Source organism: Xenopus laevis, chromosome 9_10L (assembly GCF_017654675.1).
Source record: "Xenopus laevis strain J_2021 chromosome 9_10L, Xenopus_laevis_v10.1, whole genome shotgun sequence".
Classification (NCBI taxonomy): domain Eukaryota; kingdom Metazoa; phylum Chordata; class Amphibia; order Anura; family Pipidae; genus Xenopus; species Xenopus laevis.
In genome coordinates this window covers 111416389-111437395 of record NC_054387.1, presented here as the reverse complement: position 1 = coordinate 111437395, position 21007 = coordinate 111416389, and the positions used below count along the sequence as shown (strand labels likewise).

At 39.1% G+C, this 21007-nt stretch overlaps 1 protein-coding gene across 2 annotated transcripts in view; it reads left to right on the top strand.

Moving 5' to 3' along the window:
- The first annotated feature begins 495 nt into the window (after positions 1-495).
- The window catches only part of polr3e.L (polymerase (RNA) III (DNA directed) polypeptide E (80kD) L homeolog), a 37181-nt gene continuing 16669 nt past the window's right edge, over positions 496-21007 (top strand). The window contains exons 1-14 of one of the 2 annotated variants that reach the window (XM_041575590.1): positions 496-667; positions 1370-1419; positions 4218-4311; positions 6443-6493; positions 8217-8294; positions 10346-10461; positions 11469-11551; positions 12338-12445; positions 13586-13635; positions 14700-14819; positions 14897-14982; positions 15721-15765; positions 16467-16558; positions 19190-19310. In XM_041575590.1, the coding sequence (XP_041431524.1) occupies positions 4276-4311; positions 6443-6493; positions 8217-8294; positions 10346-10461; positions 11469-11551; positions 12338-12445; positions 13586-13635; positions 14700-14819; positions 14897-14982; positions 15721-15765; positions 16467-16558; positions 19190-19310 (986 nt within the window). In that variant the 5' untranslated portion in view covers positions 496-667; positions 1370-1419; positions 4218-4275. 2 annotated transcript variants of the gene reach the window in all.

Below are 21007 nucleotides of genomic sequence, written 5' to 3'. Positions count from 1 at the left end.
ATGTAAGTTTTCATCGGCGGGCAGGGGATTTTGTAAATGGTATTACAAATTACCGGCAGCTACATTGCCGGTAAATTTGTAATACCAGCCCCGGCCCTGGCAGGTGTTTTACCGGCTAGGCCGGTAAAATACCGGCCGGGTGGCAACCCTAGCAGGGGTCTAGACTTGGGGAACTGTCAGAAACCATTAAAAATCATGAAAAGTCTGCATTTGTTTTAAATGATGTATATTGCAAAGTTTCTTGAAATTATGTTTACTTTTCAAAAAGCCTTAAGTTATGTTTCTTGTGAAGTTCCCCTTTAAGTTAATGGTGACCCACCACTTTAAATGTTTATCTGTATATACGGTGGCCATTTTGGGACATCTTCAGGAGAAATCGTTCTGTGCCATCTATGCGTTCTTCTCTAGTGGCAACAGAATGCAGCCGCTCTAAATAGTTTCGAATTCTGCGTGAGTATTCAACTGCGTCTGCGCCTGTCACTGCTCACCTACTGCAATCGCCTGTAACAAGCCGCCCCTCCTCCTGTGACGTTCCACGCCGTACGTAACGTGTTGGGAAGTGCAGCCGCTCCCCACGTGTCTGCGTTATGAGCAGTATGGCTGCCGCCTGAGCTCTATATCGGCGCTGACACACCGGGGAAGAAAACTGAGCTCCTGGGCCTGGCAGGTAGGAAGAGCGCGGCTCGTTTTAATAGACTCCGATTGTCAGGGATATGATATCGAGTGGCATATTATGCTTCGGCATTTCTGTGCAGGGCAGGCATTATACTGTGGCAGAGCAAGTGGCTCAGACGGAAGGAGCAGGCTTGGCGTCCAGCACTTGGGCACGTTCTATTCATATTAAAGAGCATTTAAATCTGACCTGCAGCGCACAGAGGCTTGTGGGAATTCTGCTTCCATATCGGCTGTAGTGTGAAATAGTTTTAGCAGTTGTTGGCTACAGATATATATCAGCTCTGCACTGGGAGTGCAAATAAGCCCTGACATCTTAACTAGATCTTACTGGGCCCCAAAGCAAATTAATTTTAGGGCTCCCACCATATCCAGAAGTTGTCCTGTTTTGCCAATATAAGTTGAAATTAATATGGGCCTCCTATACCCCTAACCGCAGGGTCTGCTTCTTCTGTAGTTAAAGGAGAAACACACCCTTATAAAAAAAACTCTACCCCACAGAGACCCCCTCCCCCCCCAGCCTACCTGCTACCCCGGGCAAATGCCCTTAACTTTTTACTTACCCCTCTGTGCAGATTCGGGGATCAGAGTTCACCCCAGCCATCTTCTGGCGCTTCGGCAATTTCTGTCCATTTCGGCGCATGCGCAGTTGTCTCGAACCAGGAAATTGATCCAACTGCGCCAATCTCATTCTCAGACCCGGAAGATGGCTGCCGTGAACTCCGATCCCTGAATCTGCACTTTGGGGTAAGTATAAAGTTAGCTGGTGTATCAGCTAGGCTGGGGGGGAGGAGGGAATTTTATTGGGATTAAAACTATATACAAAATCAATCATTACAGAAAAATATAAAAAAAACCTCATAGCATCAATTCATAAGGCATCAAATCATGACATTAACCCTTCACATGTGATTTCTCAATTTCCCATGTTTTGCTACCAAGTATATCACAAACATTGCATTTGCAACACCCGCTCAGAAACTGATAACATTTGCTGCAAACATTATTTATGGACTGATGCTTTGTTATATTTTTTCTTGAAAGTATTCATCCCTTCAGTTCTGTCTCTCTTAACCTGAACCCTTGCCCCTAAACCCACTTCTTCACTGACTTCCATTAGTTCCCCTTCATCAAGGGGAGGAGGGAGGTCTTGGTGGGGTAGTCGGTAAAACTTGGCATGCGGCTTCTCCACTCTCTGGTGGGATTGGCAATTTACAAGATTCCCGATTTCAAAACAACACATTAACTCCAGGGTATTCCTTTTTCTGTAAAGACATTAAAGGGCATCTCAAGGCAGTTTCTTTAATGAAAAAGAAACCTATCTAAGTTTAAAAAAAAAAAAAAGAAACCTATCTCCAATATACTTTGATTAAAAAATGTGTACCGTTTTTATAAGAAACCTGACTCTATGCAGTGAAATTCCCCCTTCATTTACTGCTGTGGATAGGAATTGTCAGACGGTCCCTAACTGCTGAGCAGGGAAACAATCATACTTATGAACAGCAGGGGGAGCCCCCGCCTTACTTCCCAGCCATGCAGAACTCAAGCAGCTTTGTTTATGATGATCCCTAAGCAGCCCAGACCACACTGAGCATGTGTACAGTCTGTCTTGCAAAGATGTTTAACAAAGTTACAAGATGGTGACCCCCTGTAGCCAACTTTGAAAGCATAAATCATTTGTTTGATTAGGCTTGTGGTGCAGTAAGTTCATGTTTATATTTATTATAAAAAATACAGCATTTCTAGCCTGATTCAATTTTAGACTTTACATGCCCTTTAAAAAGTAGGGGCATGCCCATAGTGTAACTTGATTTTATTTTTAAAAAGTTTTAAAACTTATTGCACTTAAACTTGACCAGAGAGTGGAGAAGCCACATGCTGAGTTTTACTGATTGAAGAAAACACCATTGCACCTTATTTTAATTAATTTTACCTTTTGAAGCAAGCACTACAAGCACCTTGTTTGACTTGATTATAATTTTATTTTGGAGATAGCACTTTGTATAAATCACTATAGCACTTTAGCAAGGTCTGTGTGATTGTCTTTCCGGGTGAAACTGAGGAAAATTTTGGTTTTTGATACTCCTGGAACGGCCAGTTAATGAGATTAGTGGTGCACACGCATTTTCCGTACCATATATATGCTTGGAACTGGCTGTGTAGTTATGGTGACATGGTCAATTTGGGTTGAAAAAAAAGACTCAAATTCAACCCCTTCAAATGACCGCCCATCACATATACATGTAGCATGGTCTATTATATTGAAATGTTCTTTTTGTAACCATGGGGTCAGCGGGACAAGGACCAAACATGTTGGAAAACTGCTGCAATATCCTATAATAAGTTGCTTATAATATCCTATAATAACTTGGAAGGAATTTCAAGAGCTTTTTTTTTGGTGTGACATCTCAAAATCCCTGTTGTGATCATAATGGGGGCCACCCACATGTATTACATTGTTTGTAAATCTATTTGCTTAACCCCTCTACTTATTTTCATTTGCTTCACTGCTGACTGTGGAAAACATATAGCAGAAGCCAGCTTATTAACAGAGAGCTGACTTCTGCAACATTGTTTGAACAGAAAGGGAGAAAGAAATAATGCTTTCATCTGCAGTTACATTTAGGCTACTGCCAGATGTAGTGGATCTCTGCCTGAAAAACATAGGCCAAGAATACGCTCCTGCACCTGGATTAGGGATGCACCAGATCCATTATTTTGGATTTGGCCGAATCCCCGAAAGATTTGGCCGAATACTGAACAGAATCCAAATCCTAATTTGCATATGCAAATTAGGGGTGGTAAGGGGAAAACATTTTTTAATTCTTTGTTTTGTGACAAAAAGTCATGCGATTTCCCTCCCTGCTCCTAATTTGCATATGCAAATTAGGATTTGGATTCGGTTCGGCCAGACAGAAGGATTCGGCCGAATCCTGTATTTGGTGCATCCCTAACCTGGATACATTGGCTTGGCCCGGGTGCAGACGGATGCAGCGGACTTTGGCACCATCTGTCTGCACCCAGCCAGAGGTGATATATCTGGGTGCAGGCACAACAATAAGAGGAGGAGCAGATTCTAAGGCTGCATTTCTCTGCAGGCTGAGGTCCAATATGTCTGGCAGTGGCCAAAAACCATTATAACATTTGATTGAATGCATTTGGAAAGTTGTTTAGCATTATATATTTCATTCAATAAAAGTTTTTTGATCGTGATCTCCCTTTAACGTAATTAACCAAATCAAACTAATATGATTATTATTATCTCTTTGGGCCAGTGCAGAGGCATCAGCCAAAGACCAGGCTCAGCCAGGCTTTATGAGGTTTATACTCCAGAAATTTTCAAATGTCCAGATTAGTTTCTGAACAAGCCCTGATCAGCTGGTAAATACATGTGGGATGATGCCAGGAAAGTCAATCACAGATTTTTCATATGATCTGGACCTTACTTTGCATGTCTCTGTTTATTCTGGTTTGATGTATACAATTTTTATATACAAATTTTTAGACTCCATTAATATTTAGTCTGGGTTTTTTTTTCTGTGTAGTCCTGTAGCTCAGCCACTGTGAAGGGAAACATAGACTGTTGGATTATTCAGCGATAGTATGGAAAATGAAGATGACGATCCAATTATACAGGAGGTAAGGCAAAAGAGGCTTACAGTACATTTTTAAAGAGGTGGTTCACCTTCAAGTTAACTTGTAGTATTGCTCGATTGGCCCGTTGAAAGCAACTTTCCAATTGGTCTTCATTATTTTATTTCTTATCATTTTTAATTTATTTGCCTTCTTCTGACTCTTTCTAGTTTTCAAATGAGGGTCACTGACCCCATCTTAAAAGCAACTCTGTAAGGCTCCAAATTTGTTATTGTTACTTTTTATTACTCATCTTTCTGTTCAGGCCACTCCTATTCATATTCCAGTCTCTCATTCAAATCAGTGCATGGTTGCTAGGGTCATTTGGACCCTAGCAACCAGATTGCTGAAATTGTAAACTGGAGAGCTGCTGAATAAATAGCTAAATAAAACGCCACAAATAATAAAACATGAAAACCAAATATCACTTTCTACATCATACAAGAAGTTTATTTAAAGCTTCAGTTTCCCTGTTGCCCTTTTTAGCTCAAGAAGCAACAAAAGCTATAGCTTAAAACGCTAGGGAAAAAAGTGTGTTGGTGACAACCCAAATTCAGTTATACTGCCCAAACAAAATGAAAAACAAAATATAAAATAAATATAATTTGTTTGTTGTTCATTTCCAGGTGCTAATGCTAGTGTTGTATAAGCTCCTTGTTACTTTATGAGAGTGTAGCATAGCCGTGGGTTCAACTCTTGTAGCCACAGACTGAGCTCCAAATAATGCTTAGTCAGAAACTTTACAGAATGTTATTAATATGCATGCTTTCTCTGTAAGAGCCGCAGTCCGCAGTATAAGTCCAGGTCTTATACAACATTAAGTTAGCAAACTAGCATCTGAACCTCCCAACACTATTTTGAAGGTGCTACTGACTATATAAGGACATCAAATCATCATGGCAAAATATAATCATCTTTTACAACCTATAATATATGCATGTTTGATAACTATTTACTAACTTCCCGGAAGCAATGAGAAATTACTGTTAATCAGTTTATATCTAAGCTCCTTTTAATTTATGGCGTGACCTCTTCCCCATATTAGTTGGACTCACCAACAACCTATACATGAACACAAAGCGGAGCTGAAGCTGAGGTCAGCCTAGAGGCTTCATCTCTGCTGTGTGTGCACACAGGCTGATCGGAAATCAATGGAGATGGGGCACTGAACAGATCTGCTTCTCTCGGCCTGCAAAATATGCTGGCCAGAGCCATCAGCCTGTGAATCCCAGCCTAGCTGTTACCCCTGCTATATGCCCCTAACTCTTTACTTACACCTCGGTGTAGATTCAGGGCATCGAAGTTCACGGGCGCCGTCTTCTTCTCTTTGGTAACCTTCTGGTCTTCTTTCGGCGCTTCTGCAATTTCCATGACATGACAGTTGTCTCGAAATGGAAGATTGCTCCAACTGTGCATGCGCCGATATGCCGATCTCTTCCTAAAGATTACCAAAGTGAAGATGTTGCCCGTGTACTTGGATGCCCTGAATCTGCATGGAGGGGTAAGTAAAGAGTTAGGGGCATTTACCAGGGGTAACACCTAGGCTGGTAGTGGGAGGAAGGGAGTGGGGTCTATGTAGGCTAGGGGTCTAGGGTTTTTTTGTTTTTTTTTTAAATTAAGGGTTTAGTTCTCGTTTAAAGAGTAACTAAAGTTCCTATTAAGTTATAACCCATCATTGTTGCAGAACATGCCAATATATACAAATGATAAATGTCAATTAATTTAAAGCTATTTATAAGTTGTAGTTGCTGTTGGATTCCGTATACCCATTGCTATTCTCTTCTTTGATTGTCTGACTACAGAAACAATGTAGCAGAAATCCAATCTCTGACAGCTTAGACACACTCTACTTTTTTTTATGTATTTTTTTTTCTTAATCACAAGTTTCAATGCATTGTAGGACCTTGAGAAGAGCTGACTACCAATAAAAAATTTCAGTGGGACAATACATTTTCTTTTCATTCGGCCGAATTCTGCTGAAAAAGGCCGAAATATCAGTGTAAAAGTCTATTTTGTGTAATATTTCTGCTTCAAAGAACTTGCAGTAGGTTCAGTGTAAGCCAATTCAGTGAAACATTTTGTGAATTAAAAGTACATTCCTCCATTTCACCCATAAATGTTTCTCTACTTTTTCTAGATTGATGTGTTTTTGGCTAAAAGTTTGTCAGAAAAGCTTTATTTATTCCAGGTAAGGTTATATTTCATTTGCCAACTATCCACAATCCATGTATTTATGTGTGTGTTTAATTTTGTAGTACCACCAGGATACATGCACTGCTGAGCATTCTAACAGTGCATTTGTATTAAAGACAATAAGTACATGTTTAAGGGGTTATTTATCAACGGTCGAGTTGTTTTTCCTGAAAAATTCAAGTTTTTCGAGAATAGTTTCACTAAAAACTCAAATTTTTGGGGGAATAAAAAACTTGAATTTTTTGAGATTTATTCTACCTCAAAGCTGCAAAAAGCTTGAATCTGAAAATATTCCACTTAATACCTGTTGAGGTCATGTAGAAGTCAATGCCAGCGGTCCCTTGAACCACTTGGAGATGTTTTTAGCCTTCATGATTTTTTTTTTCAGTGGTTTGCACTAGAAAACCCATTCAGTTCGAGGTATTTGTTTTTTTTTTAGCTGATAACTCAATCAGTTTGAGTATTCAAGTTTCTCCCTTTGATTGCATTCATTTGAGTTTTTTTACATTTGGGTTTTTTCATAAATAAGCAAACATTCCAGTTGTGAGCTTTTTCGAGGTAGGAAAAAACCCTTTGATAAACCTTTCTTTGATAAAGTACCCCCTTAATGTGACAATATATAATATATGACAGATGTCTAAAGAGACCAACATGACCAATGGGTCTGCCCTGAATAGCTAGTCTTAGTGTTTTCATATAAATCATAGGTCCTTAAGGCTAACTGTTTATGCGCTAAAAGGGGGTACATCTAACTGAATTAACATTTTCAAGAATAACATGCCTGGCAGTAGGACAAGGGCAATAATATAGAGGCAGCCTTTGGCTAAGTCAAACCATTTAAATAGGGTGACTTAGTAAAAGTGTGGGGTTCAAATTTTGGCTCCACTTAAATCACAACAAGGTTACAGACATGTAAAATCACTGTTAATTCAGCCGTAGTTAGAAGAAAATCTAGAGTAGCAAGTAAGATTGTAGCCAAACGCACTCAGTCTGTGAGCAAATAAACATTTTCCCTCTAATATTTCCCTTGTTGATCATAGTAACAAGTTAGTTTGAAAAAAGACATTCGTCCATCAAGTTCAACCTTTTGAGTTTTTTCCTAACCTGCCTGGCAGTTGATCTAGAGGAAGGCAAAAAAATCCCACCTGAAGCCTCTCCAATTTGCCTTAGAGTGGGACTATAGGCTGATCTATAGGCTAGGTCCTACAGTATGAGAACCAGTAGACTAGGATGTTGTCATTCTATGGCAGATTATTTGACCAACATCCACAAAAAACAATCTTACTTGGGAATCTTGATATTGCTAATTGTGTTTTGCTATGCTCTTCTCTGCAGTGTCTGTTACTTTGTACTCTGTTACTGCAAGTGTATAGACGAGACTGTGAATTACCTGAACCTCTTGTCAAAACTAACAGCCATAAAATTAATTATGTTCCCCACACCTCCTATTATCCAGCCCTGCTCTGACTCCTTCAACTGCTGAGATAGCTGAGCAAGGGCATTTATCAGTGATCACAAATTTATTATTATGGCCGTTAGTCTTGTTTAAGTCAGTTAATTATTATAATAGTATCATTTACATCTACTTTATTGATGTTGTCATTCGACCTTCTGTTAGGATTGTGTGTACCCCTGTTGCATTGTAAAACAAAATATTAGTTAGTTTCTCAAATCGTTTCTGTATCAGATTGTAATAGTACTTTGTATTTCCTTTTCAGTACCCTATACGCCCTGCATCGATGACATATGATGGCGTCACTCATTTATCAGCAAGGATTAAACCAAAGCAACAAAAGGTGCAGTACATGTTTAATGTTTGTATGTCCTTAGCTTGTACCAAATACATCCGTGTACGAGCTGGAATTAGAGCATTAGTCACCATTGCACCATTTGCTATAAAATAGCTATTGCTTATGTTAGAGCAGGGCTGTCCAACTGGTGGCCCTCGCCCCCCCCCCCTTGTGTGGCCCTCCACATCAAAGTCTGCCTGCTGTGTCTGTTTACCATTTGTAAACTTTAAAAGGTATCCCTACAGAGATTAACTGGCCCCTGCATAGTTAAAACCTCAAATTCACACAGTAATCCCCTATATTTTTCACACACGTAATCCCCCCTGTATTGTGCACACTTGTGACACCTCTATTGTTCACTCCTCTAAAGCCTGTACTGTTCACACCTGAGACCCAGACTGAAATTGCCCACATTGTTCACCTGTTCACACTTTATACAAAATGCTAATGGGGCACCAACATTGTGTCACTGTATGTAGTACTTATTAGAGTGGTCCTGATTTTCCTGTCTCCTGCTCTGTTCTGCCTTCCCTATGCTCCCTGTGTGTGACATACTTTGCCTGCTCTTTGCACCCTGTGTTTGCCATACTCTGCTTGACCTATGATCCCAATGGAACATAAGCCTGGTATTTGTTCTGGGGGTTTGTTAGTATTTGAAAATTATTTTTAGCGGTCCCTAAGGTGTTTAGTCATATGCTGGGGTACTGTATAATACACAGGGGAGGAGGAGGCATATGGATTTAAGGGTAGGTCTTTATATGACTTAATTTTTTTTTCACATGAGTGGCATCCCTGCCAGTGCCAGGCCAAGGTTGTTTGGCACCCCAGGCAAGACATTCAATCAGCGCCCCCCCTGTCCTGCATTACCATTTACCTCCTTACCGCAATCGTTTTTAAATAAAGCAAGTACATGTACGACATTTTTTCATTTATATTACTGCCCCCTGTACCAGCAAGCTCAGCAGTCATCCATAATACAGCCCCCCCATACCTGTGCCAGTAGCCATCCATTATACTGCCCCCCATACCTGTACCAGCAAGCTCAGCAGCCATCCATCATACAGCCCTCCAGCAGCCATCATATTGCCCCCAATCTTTACCTGTGCCAGCAGCAGCCAAAAATAAATCTGATCAAATCTTATTGCCCCCAAGTATTTATGTGCCAGCGCCCAGCAAAAGCAAACATATCCCCAGGCCCAAATCTGTACCTGGCTGAGCCAACAGGAAGCTTCACAATTTCACAGTAATAGAAAGAATGTCTTCAGTTCAGTGCAACTGTGCAAGGCTGAGAGCAGCAAGCCTGAGCCACACCAAGCAGGCCGCCAGCTCTCTGCCTCTCTCTGACACCTAACCGCATCAGTGACGTCATTGATGCGTAAAAGGAACGTCGCGCTGCACTACCGCACCGCACAAAAGGAGCTATTACTTGCCGGCAAGAGGAAGAAGGTGAAGGAGGGGGATTCCACCTGACTGAGTGGCCATGATTACAGAAACAAATTATTAAATAAATGCTTGAGAAAAATGAAAAAACGAAAACAAAACCCATTAAAAGTGCGCCCCTCGATGATGGCGTCCTAGACAGCCGCCTACTCTGCCTACCCCTAGTTCTGGCCCTGATGCCTGCAGTGAGCACCAACCATTTGTTTTTTTTCGTGTGCTATTAATGTGGACATGGACCATGTAGATTAGAAAAATTCCGGCCCTCTGTACCATAGAAGTTGGACAGCACTGTGTTAGAGAAAAAAATCAGCGGGTGGGCACACAAAATTATCTCTATAGCAAAGTGCCTCCAACCCAGTAGGACCTGCAGCTATGTCAGTGTGTTGGCTGCAATAAGTGTTGCTGGGCTGGGGGAGGATTGGGACCCCTTTTATGGTGGGAAAAAAAACTACACCGTTTCCTAGTAATATATATTTTTATTAGTTTTCTTAGGAACATCTGTATCACCGTACTGCATATATTGATTAGCAGTTTACTATTTAGTTATATAATGAAGACCTACGGCTCTCTTCTGGCCTGGATGTATTTATTCAGAAATGTTTTTGGTTTTTTTCCAGGTGGAAATGGAAATGGCCATTAACACAGCGAGTCCAAATTACTGCCGCAGCAAAGGAGAGCAGATCGCCCTGAATGTTGATGGCACATCTAACGATGAAACAAGCACCTACTCAACGTATGCACACAGCTTACTTTTGCCCTATTTACTTTATTAAGTGTTATTTAACCCTGAACTAAAAGTGGTGGGTGGATCTTGCTGGTCATTTTGGCTTTCAGACCAACAAACCTGTGTATTAAGGCAATCCTTAGGGCTGAGCTATATCAACCTAAATTGGTACCCTACTGGTTAGTGAATAACCGTCATTTTGATTGTTGACCTGACCAAAACAGCAGATCTGGATATGGTTCACGTTACACTAGCAACAGTCACCCCACAGTTGAAGGAGAATACATTAAATTATATTATAATTTGGGTTCTTGATGTTCTTTTTATTACCTGCATTATTTTCTCTATTCCTGTCTGTTTCTCTTCATTCTTTCTATCCCAGTTGCCTATATTTTTGCAATGGGTTAAATTAGAGGGCTTCTATTTCTTGGAGATGGATACGTTTACAAAGAAACGAATAGCTCTGAGAAAATGAAAGTAGGGAGCCGTTTTATGATGTTTTCCTTTTATTTAGATTGTAAGCTTTTTGAAATGAACAGTCTGGTCATTTCTATGCCTACATTGTAATTAATTTTTTTTAAAGCATTTGTCCGATCCCTATTGTACAGTGTTGCTAAATTATGGTGTATGATAATACCAGGTCCTGTAGAGCAGGGATCCCCCAACCTTTAGAACCTGTGAGCAACATTCAGAAGTAAAAGGAGTTGAGGAGCAACACTAGCATGAAAAATGTTCCTGGGGACGCAAATAAGGGCTGTGATTGGCCATTTAGTAGCCCCAATGTGGATTGTCAACCTATATTGAGGCTCTGTTTGGCAGTGCACCTGGTTTTTATGCAACTAAAACTTGCCTCCAATGCCCGAATTCAAAAATAAGCTCCTGCTTTGAGGCCACTGGGAGCAACATCCAAGGGGTTGGAAAGCAACATGTTGCTCACGAGCTACTGGTTGGGGATCACTGCTGTAGAGTGTTGCCAAGTATTACTGTGCTTTAATGGGAGTTTACTGCACTTTCAGGAAACTAATGGACAAGCAGACATTCACTTCCATACAAGCTGCAAGCAACACCTCTCGCTATGCAGTAGCTTTCTACCGGAAAGGTCTGTTCCTATTTTCTTACCAAAATGCATAATTGTTTCTGCTCAAGGCTATCCCTTTGTTAAAGGCTTTATTTAGACACAAGTCTCTCAGATCTTTTTTTATTGAAATGATGTACATGGGATTCTCAATTGTCAACCATGATGCACTTTTCTGCCTGCTTCCTCTTCCCATTCACTTGAATTGGAAACTTACTACGATACAGTATTTCCACATTCTCAAGTTATATCCCTTGATTGTGCTTGTGTCTGGTATAGGTAGTGTGTTGCTGTTCTGATTGCTACAGATTTGCACAGAGTATCACAAACTGGTTGGGTTGCTTAGGTTTTGAACTATCTTGAAAATGAAAATTTTAATATTAGCTACTGAAAAAAGAAACTTTCTAAATACAATCAGCTATAAATTAGGTACCGTTTCTGAAATAATCAAGCTTCACTATTCCTCTCTCGGCATCTGTATTTTTCTTTTCAATTTATATACATTATTGAGCATAAAGGGTAAATACAAGAACCAATATAAGAGGTATACTTGAGGAACAGAAGGGGATATATAAATGGAGTGGGCTAAAGGGAGATACAAGTTGAAGGAGTGTGAAAAAGTAGGGACTTGTGGGATTTTGGATTGTTCTTTTGAATTCCACATGTAGATACATTTCACTGATGCTGTGAACTAGCTCTTTTAATAAAAGCAATAAAAAAAAAGTAATTTTCTCATTCGTCAACTTGGGGCACCCAGGCACAGTGGGATATGGTTGGGGAGGATTTTTAACTTTGATTGTTGTCTTGTAGGTGAAGTTCATGTGACTCCTCTTAATGGAATTCTGCAAATGCGTCCCAGCTTTACCTACTTGGACAAAGCTGACACCAAGTTTAAAGAGAGGGAAGCAGCCAATGAAGGTATGGTGCTTCTGTCTTTCTTTAAATCTAATGGCCGAGCTGGTTGACGGTTTAGAACTGCGGCAGTAAGCGCTGCTATTGCTTCTCATTGAAATTTCCGGAAAATGATCTGCATGTAGCAGATACCACTTCCTGTGGCATTCCCAAATGTTGCCGACCTGTTGCTGCCAGTGCCTGTTGTCTACCAATTTTTAATAACCAGTTTTAGACTTTGATACGTAGCACTGGTAAAAATACCCTAGCTGTTAAAGTTTTCCATTAGTGCCATATCATACTGTACTTGAATGTCCTGCATTCCATCTGTATCTTGGTAGATGCTGGAATCTTTTCTCTTCCCTAGATTGGGGGGGGACAGGCACCATGGGGTTTACAGTCTACAGACGGCTATAAAATAACCTACTTAGTATGCTACATTCCTATTAAAATGCCTAAATAGTTTAGTCTCTGGAAATTACATCAAATGAAGCATGCTGTATTGCACCTCACACTTATGTGTAAATATGCATTTCCACATAGGAGTTTTAGTTGGAAAATATGCAATTCCACATAGAAGGAATTGTATGTGGAAAATATGGTATTCCATAGAGCAGGAATATTTGATGCAGATCTAAGCTGCTGTCTATACCCAGCAAAAACCCACACAGACACGGAGAGCAAACCAATGCTTCAGCTGCAAATCAAGCCATGGTCCTCCATGTTACATGGCAGAAATGCGATCCATTGCACATACTTTTTTATTGAAACACAGTAGGACATATTAGCTGTATATCCTATATTGTAACCCAAGTTTCTCTTGTCAACAACCTTTCAAATGTGTCTTGCAACCTTTCCATAAAGCTTTCTGGATCATAGGATTCTGGTTTATAGATTTCACAGCTATGTACTCCTTTTCAACATGGTTATTCTAGAATAACCATAGATTATTGGGTTCAAAGGTACCATATTCAAACAAACCAAAGAACTTGACCTGTCTTACCTACTTGATCAAACGAAAATGCAAGCCTTTAAATTTCGCAAAACCCTTTGTTATATTGCTCAGTTTTATAAGACCAATTTTACAACTTTTGCTTTAGTAATTTGTATTATTATTATTATTAGGTATTCCTATATAAATAACAGAACTGTTACTTTATTCTGCAGGTGGGGATTCTTCTCAGGATGAAGTGGAGGAGGATGTAAAGCAAGTGACTGTAAGTCTAAAGTCAGCACCATAAAATTAGCTTGGTTATCTACTGTAATGGGAAATTATCATTCAATACTGTATAGCTTAGAAATGCATATGGATATGTAAACATACAGATATTGATAGTCTTTTTGAAGTATCTACATTATATCATGAATGAAGTACACTCTATTGTAAAATATATAGTGAATAAAGTACCTCCTATTGTAAAATATAAGGATATTATAAGTCACAGAGGAGTTCCATGACCATATAAAAGCTTTTATACTATTTATACAGGTCATAGAAATCCGAGGTTACTTCTAACATCATCATATTTTACAACAAGGGTTACTTTATTTATTATAATACACAAGTTTTAGTGAGTCATGTGACAAAAATGACATCACTACTCACCGTTTATAAGGATATAATTTACAAGATATTCATGGCTTTTCTGTATTATAAGACTGTTATACAATAAAGGATCCAACATTTTTTTTTATACAGTGTACAAAAGATTTTGAACTCAAAGGGACCTGTTGCCCGAAAAAAATATTCCAACTCATATTTTATTATGTTTGTCAAGAAAAATTTATTAAATTACATTATATAAATTATTTGAATCTTGATTCCTTTGGTCTCGGATTTCATAATTCTAGCAAGCAGGCAGCAGCCATTTTGTGGACACTGTTATTAAGACAAGCCTTGTATCATCTCAGAATCTTGTTTGTGCACCAGAATGAGGACCTGATGTCCATCCCCATGCCCTGGCTACACAATTAAGTAGTAAAGAGAGAGGGTGGAATGTGGGGAGGACTGTTACATCTAGTAAGTGCTGAATGGAAAGTGAAAGTAATTGTCTGCCCTGCCTCTATGCCTGAGGCATAGATGAGGGGCAGGCAATAGTTGATTGACAGCTGAGATTTTTAATTGCTATGAATGATTTAATAAAAAAAAAATTGGATTTCATGTTTAATTTGAAAAGGACTTTTATTATGCAGCTTCTTATGTCTGGCTGACAGGTCTGCTTTAATGGGCATGTCTACTATAATATATATGCAATTGCTTTTTTTAAAATCCCTTCCATAGGTGCGTTTCTCCCGGCCAGAATCTGAACAAGCCAAGCAGCGCAGAGCTCAATCCTATGAATTCCTGCAAAAGAAGCAGGCAGAGGAAACCTGGGTCCATCTTCACTACTCTAGTGTTAAGGTGAGCCAGATATTAATTAATCCGTTTATACTAAAGATTTGTGCCTTGTCATTAAATGTCATTTTCTTCCTCTCCAGGATAGTCGCTCAGAACACGAGCGTCAGTATTTGCTTTGCCAGAATACCAGCGTGGCTGACAATATGGAACTCGTTAAATCCTCAAGGTAATACTTTAAGTATTTTTATATACTTTGCCCCCAATATAGATTCTCGCAGCTTGGTTAGTATCATGTACAAGCTACTGTTTATTAACTACAGAAAAAGAATCCTTTTTAAAAATTAGAAATATTTGCTTATAGCAAAGCCTTCCCATATTTGGAGGTTTCTGTATAACAAATTTCCTAATAAGGGATACCTGAGCTATGTCTGGCCTGCATTGGTTAATGTTTTGTTTAAAATGTAATTTTTCACTGTGCTTTTTATTTTTTGTTAAAGGGGTGGTTCACCTTTAAGTTACATTTTAGTACATTATAAAATGGCCATTTCGAAGGCACTTTTCTGTTCTTCATTGTATATTTTTTATAGTTTTTATTAATTATTAGCCTTCTTCTTCTGACTCTTTACAGCTTTCAAACAGGGCTCACTGACCCCATCTAAAAACACATGTTCTGTTAGGCTACAAATTAATTATTGCTCATTTGTATTACTCCTCTTTCTTTTCAGGCCCTGTCCTATTTATATTCCAGTCTCCTATTCAAATAAATGCATGGTTGCTTAGGTAATTTGAACAGTAGCGACCAGATAGCCGAAACTGTAAACTAAAGCGCTGCTGAATTAAAGGCTAAAAAAAAACACAAATAATAAATGAAAACAAATTGCAAATTGTCTCAGAATATCACTTTCTACATCATACTAAATGTATAATGCAGTTTATAATATAATTCTGCTGTTTTCTTCCACAGAGAGTATCTATCCATGCTGATGCCTCCAGATGTTGTTGAAGAAAAGTAGGTGTTTCTTTCTCCCATCCATCCCATTGAATTGATGGGCACAACACTATTAGTTCATTGTTTGCTCATCATTCAGCAGGAATTGTTTTCCTGCTTACAGGAAACCTACACACGGTCTTACCACTTTGCCTATGCCAGAAATCTTCAAACTGTGGGCCTAACGTTGTAAGCAGGGAATGGTGGGTCCAAGTCTTGGAACACTTTAGCTGGTAATGACAGTTAGGGATGCACTGAACAATTTGGTCGAATACCAAACTGAATCAGAAACCTAATTTAATTTGCAAGAAAGGAAAAAGTGGGGAAAAAATATACTTCCTTGTTTTTTGACAGAAAGTCACGTCATTTCCCTTCCGAACCCTAATTTGCATATGCCGAATCCTGGCCAAATCCTGAACCAAATACTGGATTCGGTCCATCCCTAATAACAGTATTTTATAAATCTCCAGCCTTGTTCTAAACTAAGGGTGAATGGTAATTTGACAGTCTGAACTTCTCCTTTTAAGGCTAGAAAACAGGGAAATATGCATTTCCAGCTTACTGTGCATTTTTATTTTTAGTATGGCTGTAACCTTTCACATTTGACCACAAACACCATTTTCAACAGAGAATTACTACTCTAGAACATGTCATTTTATTTACTGACACTTTTAAGCTACTGTCAGTACTGATCTCTCTATCTTCTGTTTTTTCGTAACAAGGGAGAAGCCTGTAGCACCAAGCAACGTGCTCTCCATGGCTCAGCTAAGAACCTTACCTTTGGCTGACCAGATAAAGATCCTAATGAAAAATGGTATGTTCCAAATATCTACCTGGGGAAGTTGTATGTACGAATAAAATGGAAGCGTCACTTCAAAAGTGTAAACTGAACAGCTTTGCTTGAGGCTGTTGTCTGCTTCCAGTGATGTATTAAAGTGGGTTGTTCTTCTTTAAATTCACTTAATCTGAAACGGTATGCAATTGGTCTTCATTTTTTATGTTTTTTAATTACACAGTTTGCCATTTCAGCAGCTGGTTGCTATGGTACAATTTAACCTAGCAACTAGGCAACGGTTTGAAATAGAGAAAATATTATGAATACAGGAGATCTTAGGGCAAGGCCAGACATGACGGTTTTACCTTGCGTTTTTAAAAATGCTCCGTCGGGCATATATATGCCTCTAAAACCACATGTGACCATCAACATGCGTTTTTCAGCACGTAGGTTTCTTTTCCCAACATGCACTTCTCATTGTTCTCGTTCCCCATAATTCTGCAGGCTTGAAATGGAAAATAGAAAAGCTATTTAGAAATAGAAAAACTATTTACATGCAAAATGGAGCAAGAATGATCGTCAATACACAAAGTAATTACGTCACCGGCCCTAAAAACGTATATGCATCAATTATCTCATGAGAATTTGGACTTCATATTTAAAATACGATGCGTATTTACGTAAAGTGTGGTTTCAAACTTGCAGATCCCATAGTCTATTGAATTGGTAGTTTCTTGATGTAATTGGCGTTTCTGCTTAAAAAATGCCAATACTGGCGGATTTCAGCTTGCAAGCACCTTGTGAGAATTGCCATAGTGCGTTTCCATTAGTTTCAGTGGTAGTGCGTATTCACGCCCGACTGAGCTTTTTTTAAAAACGCAACGTGAAAAAATGCCACGTCTGGCCTTGCCTTTAATTGAAAGATGAGTAATATAAAGTAACAATAACAATACAATTGTAGCCTCCTAGAGAAATAGTTTTTTCTGGGATAGGGTCAGTGACCCCCATTTTAAAGCTGGATAGTGTCAGAAGAGGAAGGCATAACATACCAAAAGTTAACCTGAAGGTGAATTGCCCCATTACAGGGGTTACAGTTGGTTTCAGATTGTTCACCAGAAATAAACTTTTCCCAATTACTTCCCAATTACTTTCTATTTGTGACTGTTTTTCTAATATTGAAGTGTGGTTTTATTTTTGTATTTATCTTTGTAAAGCAGCTCTGGTGGGGGGGGGGGTCGTCTAAATTGATAAATGTAGTTGATAACTTATCTTTGTCCATACGGAGCAGAATCTCTGGGTTTCATTAAAAGTAGCTGTTAAAATTGATACAATAGTTACAATACTCGAGAGATGCTGCTGAGAAATGTATCAACTAAATATTGCAATCGTTTAGATTCTATAACTGGATCACTGAGCTGAAACAACGGAGACAGGAACATTAAAGGAAAATTCAACCTGTGGGGAAAAAAAACCCATACTCCATACTTCTTCCAGCGGAGTTCCACGCATCCATCTTCCGTGTCCTCTTTAAGATGACTGGGAGATCGGTATGTCTGTGCATGCGCAGTCAGCAGTTTGCCACCGCTGTACATGCACAGAATTAAGCAGAAATTGCAGATCTCCCAGTCAGCTTACAGAGGACGCAGAAGGTGGATGCGTGGAACTCCGCTGGAAGAAGTATGGAGTATGGGTTTTTTTCCCCCACAGGTTGAATTCTCCTTTAGGGGCACATTTACAAAGCTCGAGTGAAGGATTCGAATTAAAAAAACTTCGAATTTCGAAGTGTTTTTTGGGGTACTTCGACCATCGAATGGGCTACTTCGACCACTACTTCGACTTCGAATCGAACGATTCGAACTAAAAATCGTTCGACTATTCGACCATTCGATAATCGAAGTACTGTCTCTTTAAGAAAAACTTCGACCCCCTACTTCGGCAGCTAAAAGCTACCGAAGTCAATGTTAGCCTATGGGGAAGGTCCCCATAGGCTTGCCTGAGATTTTTTGATCGAAGGATATTCCTTCGATCGTTGGATTAAAATCCTTCGAATCGTTCGATTCGAAGGATTTAATCGTTCGATCGAAGGAATAATCCTTCGATCGTTCGATCGCAGGATTTGCGCTCAATCGTTTGACTTCGATATTCGAAGTCGAACGATTTTAGTTCCTAGTCGAATATCGAGGGTTAATTAACCCTCGATATTCGACCCTTGGTGAATCGGCCCCTAGATGTTGTCTCTGGTGTTTCAGCTCAGTGATCCAGTTACAGAATATATACGATTGCAATATTTAGTTGATACATTTCTCAGCAGGGGTAAGTATGGGGCATTTCCCTGGGGGGAGGAGGGAGGGTGGGCTACCTGGGATGGGGGGTACGGGTTATTTTCCCCACAGGTTGAATTCACCTTTAAACTTAGATTTTGGAAAAACTGTTAAAGATGGAATGTGATTGAAAAAAGTCTTTATTTCCGGTGAACAATCTGAAAACTGAACTGAAAAAAATGTTTAGAAAGCGAACAACCCCTTTGAGTCCAGCAGTTCTCTTAGAAAGATGTATTATGCTGAGTTAAAAATCCTTTTAGAAAATCTTTTTTTTTTTTTTTTTTAGAACCCATCCACCCATATTGGAACTTGTGTAAAATCTTTTATTTCCTCCTTCTCCTATGTGCAGTTAAAGTTATGCCGTTTGCAAACCTCATGGGGCTGATGGCTGCTGGAACAGAATCTATTAATGTTCTCAGATGTATACAGCAAGTGGCCATGCTGGTTCAGGGAAACTGGGTGGTAAAAAGGTAAAAAAATGTTTTTCTTAATATCATTAATAATAAGCAATTGTGACAGAGATTCAAATCAAATATATTTAAGCATTTTCATTATCTGTTTTCATGTCTGGGAGACTTTGAGCACTGTCCTCAAGCTGCTTTGTATTATGTACAGTGCTATGCAACATGTTGGCGCTATATAAATACATGTTAATAATAATGTATTATTGTATATCATACTAGAAGATAGACACCTACAGCTTATCATTATACGGACTATCCAAGCAGAGGCATTGAATGTCAAATTATGACACACTGATGATATCCTTTAGGGACAAACCTCACGGAAGATTTTGTAGGATGGTGCCGGGTCGACAAAATGCATCCTTCAAGTCTGATGTAGTCGCATGGGTCAAAGTATGAAGGGACTTTTACGATAATTTTGTTTTGTAAACTATATGGAAAAATTTCCATCCGACGCAGCATGACTGTTTTATGTGAACGCTGCATGCTTTGTCTTCATTTGACAAGAGAAAATCTTATGTCTGACCAATTTTTGCCCCCCATTGAAATACATTCAATGCCTGCTGTAGATGCAAGAATAAACTACACCATTAGGCTTTATCTGATCCAACTTTACATTCTAGCTATAGGGGGATCAGATTTTGTAGCATCCTTAAAATCTCTTGCTGTTGCATGGTGTTATGTGGCGTTGGATGGCAAGATTAGATAAAATCTGAACCACAAAATCTGATCAAAATCTCCCTGGTAGTTTTACCCTGAAGTGATGCCTTTGCTTAATATATTCAAATTTTTACATAACACAAATGTAATTAAATGTTAATAGGGCTATATATTGAAAAGGCTTGGCCAAATCTAGTAACATATAGCAACAAATGATTCTTTTAAGAAAGGTGGCCAGTAAATGCAATCTTCTGATTGTGATTCTGATCTAGTAACACAAAGCAACCAGTTTTCACCTTTTACTATTACACTACCCAAACAGGACATGGTTGTATGCTGGCTGACCACTAGGTGGCAGGTGATTAAAATACATATATATTGAAATATAGCAACACCAGTAAAGCATTCTCCAAATCAAAGGTAGATTTTATTTTATTGAGAGATTGGTGCAAATTTCAGGGAGAACCCACTTTCAAAAACATAAATCTTTACTCCGCCCTATATATTTTATATTTGCAATATATTGGCAACAGACATGCAGTGTTTATAACTTTACCACTATTAAAAGGAAACAATGTACTTGAAAGAAAATATCCATAACTCCTTGAATCTGAATGTCTGTTATCTTTGTGTGCAGTCCTTTTTTACTCCAGTTGTAAAGGTCCATGTATTCCGTTCCTCCAGTATTACAAAATATCCATATTCCTTTAAACAGATCAATAATTGTATAATATCCTCCTAGAAAGGCCAAGAGATAAAGAAAGTGGAAAAGCTAGAAAGAATGTCATTCATTAAGCCCATAGGAAGTAGTTTATCAGCCCACCAAGTTCCTTTTTGTAAAACTACCCTATCTTGACCACCGTGTCTTGTTCTGGAACGACTTTCCCCACAAAACATCTAAGCAGCTTACTGCGATCACCCATACAATTAAACTATTTGCTTATGGAGGGGACATGTATATCCCTTTCTAGATTATGGTTTTCTGTGGCCCTTCTATGTTACTACTCTAATGTTGTTTCCTTTGTATGCTTTCCCACTGGAGC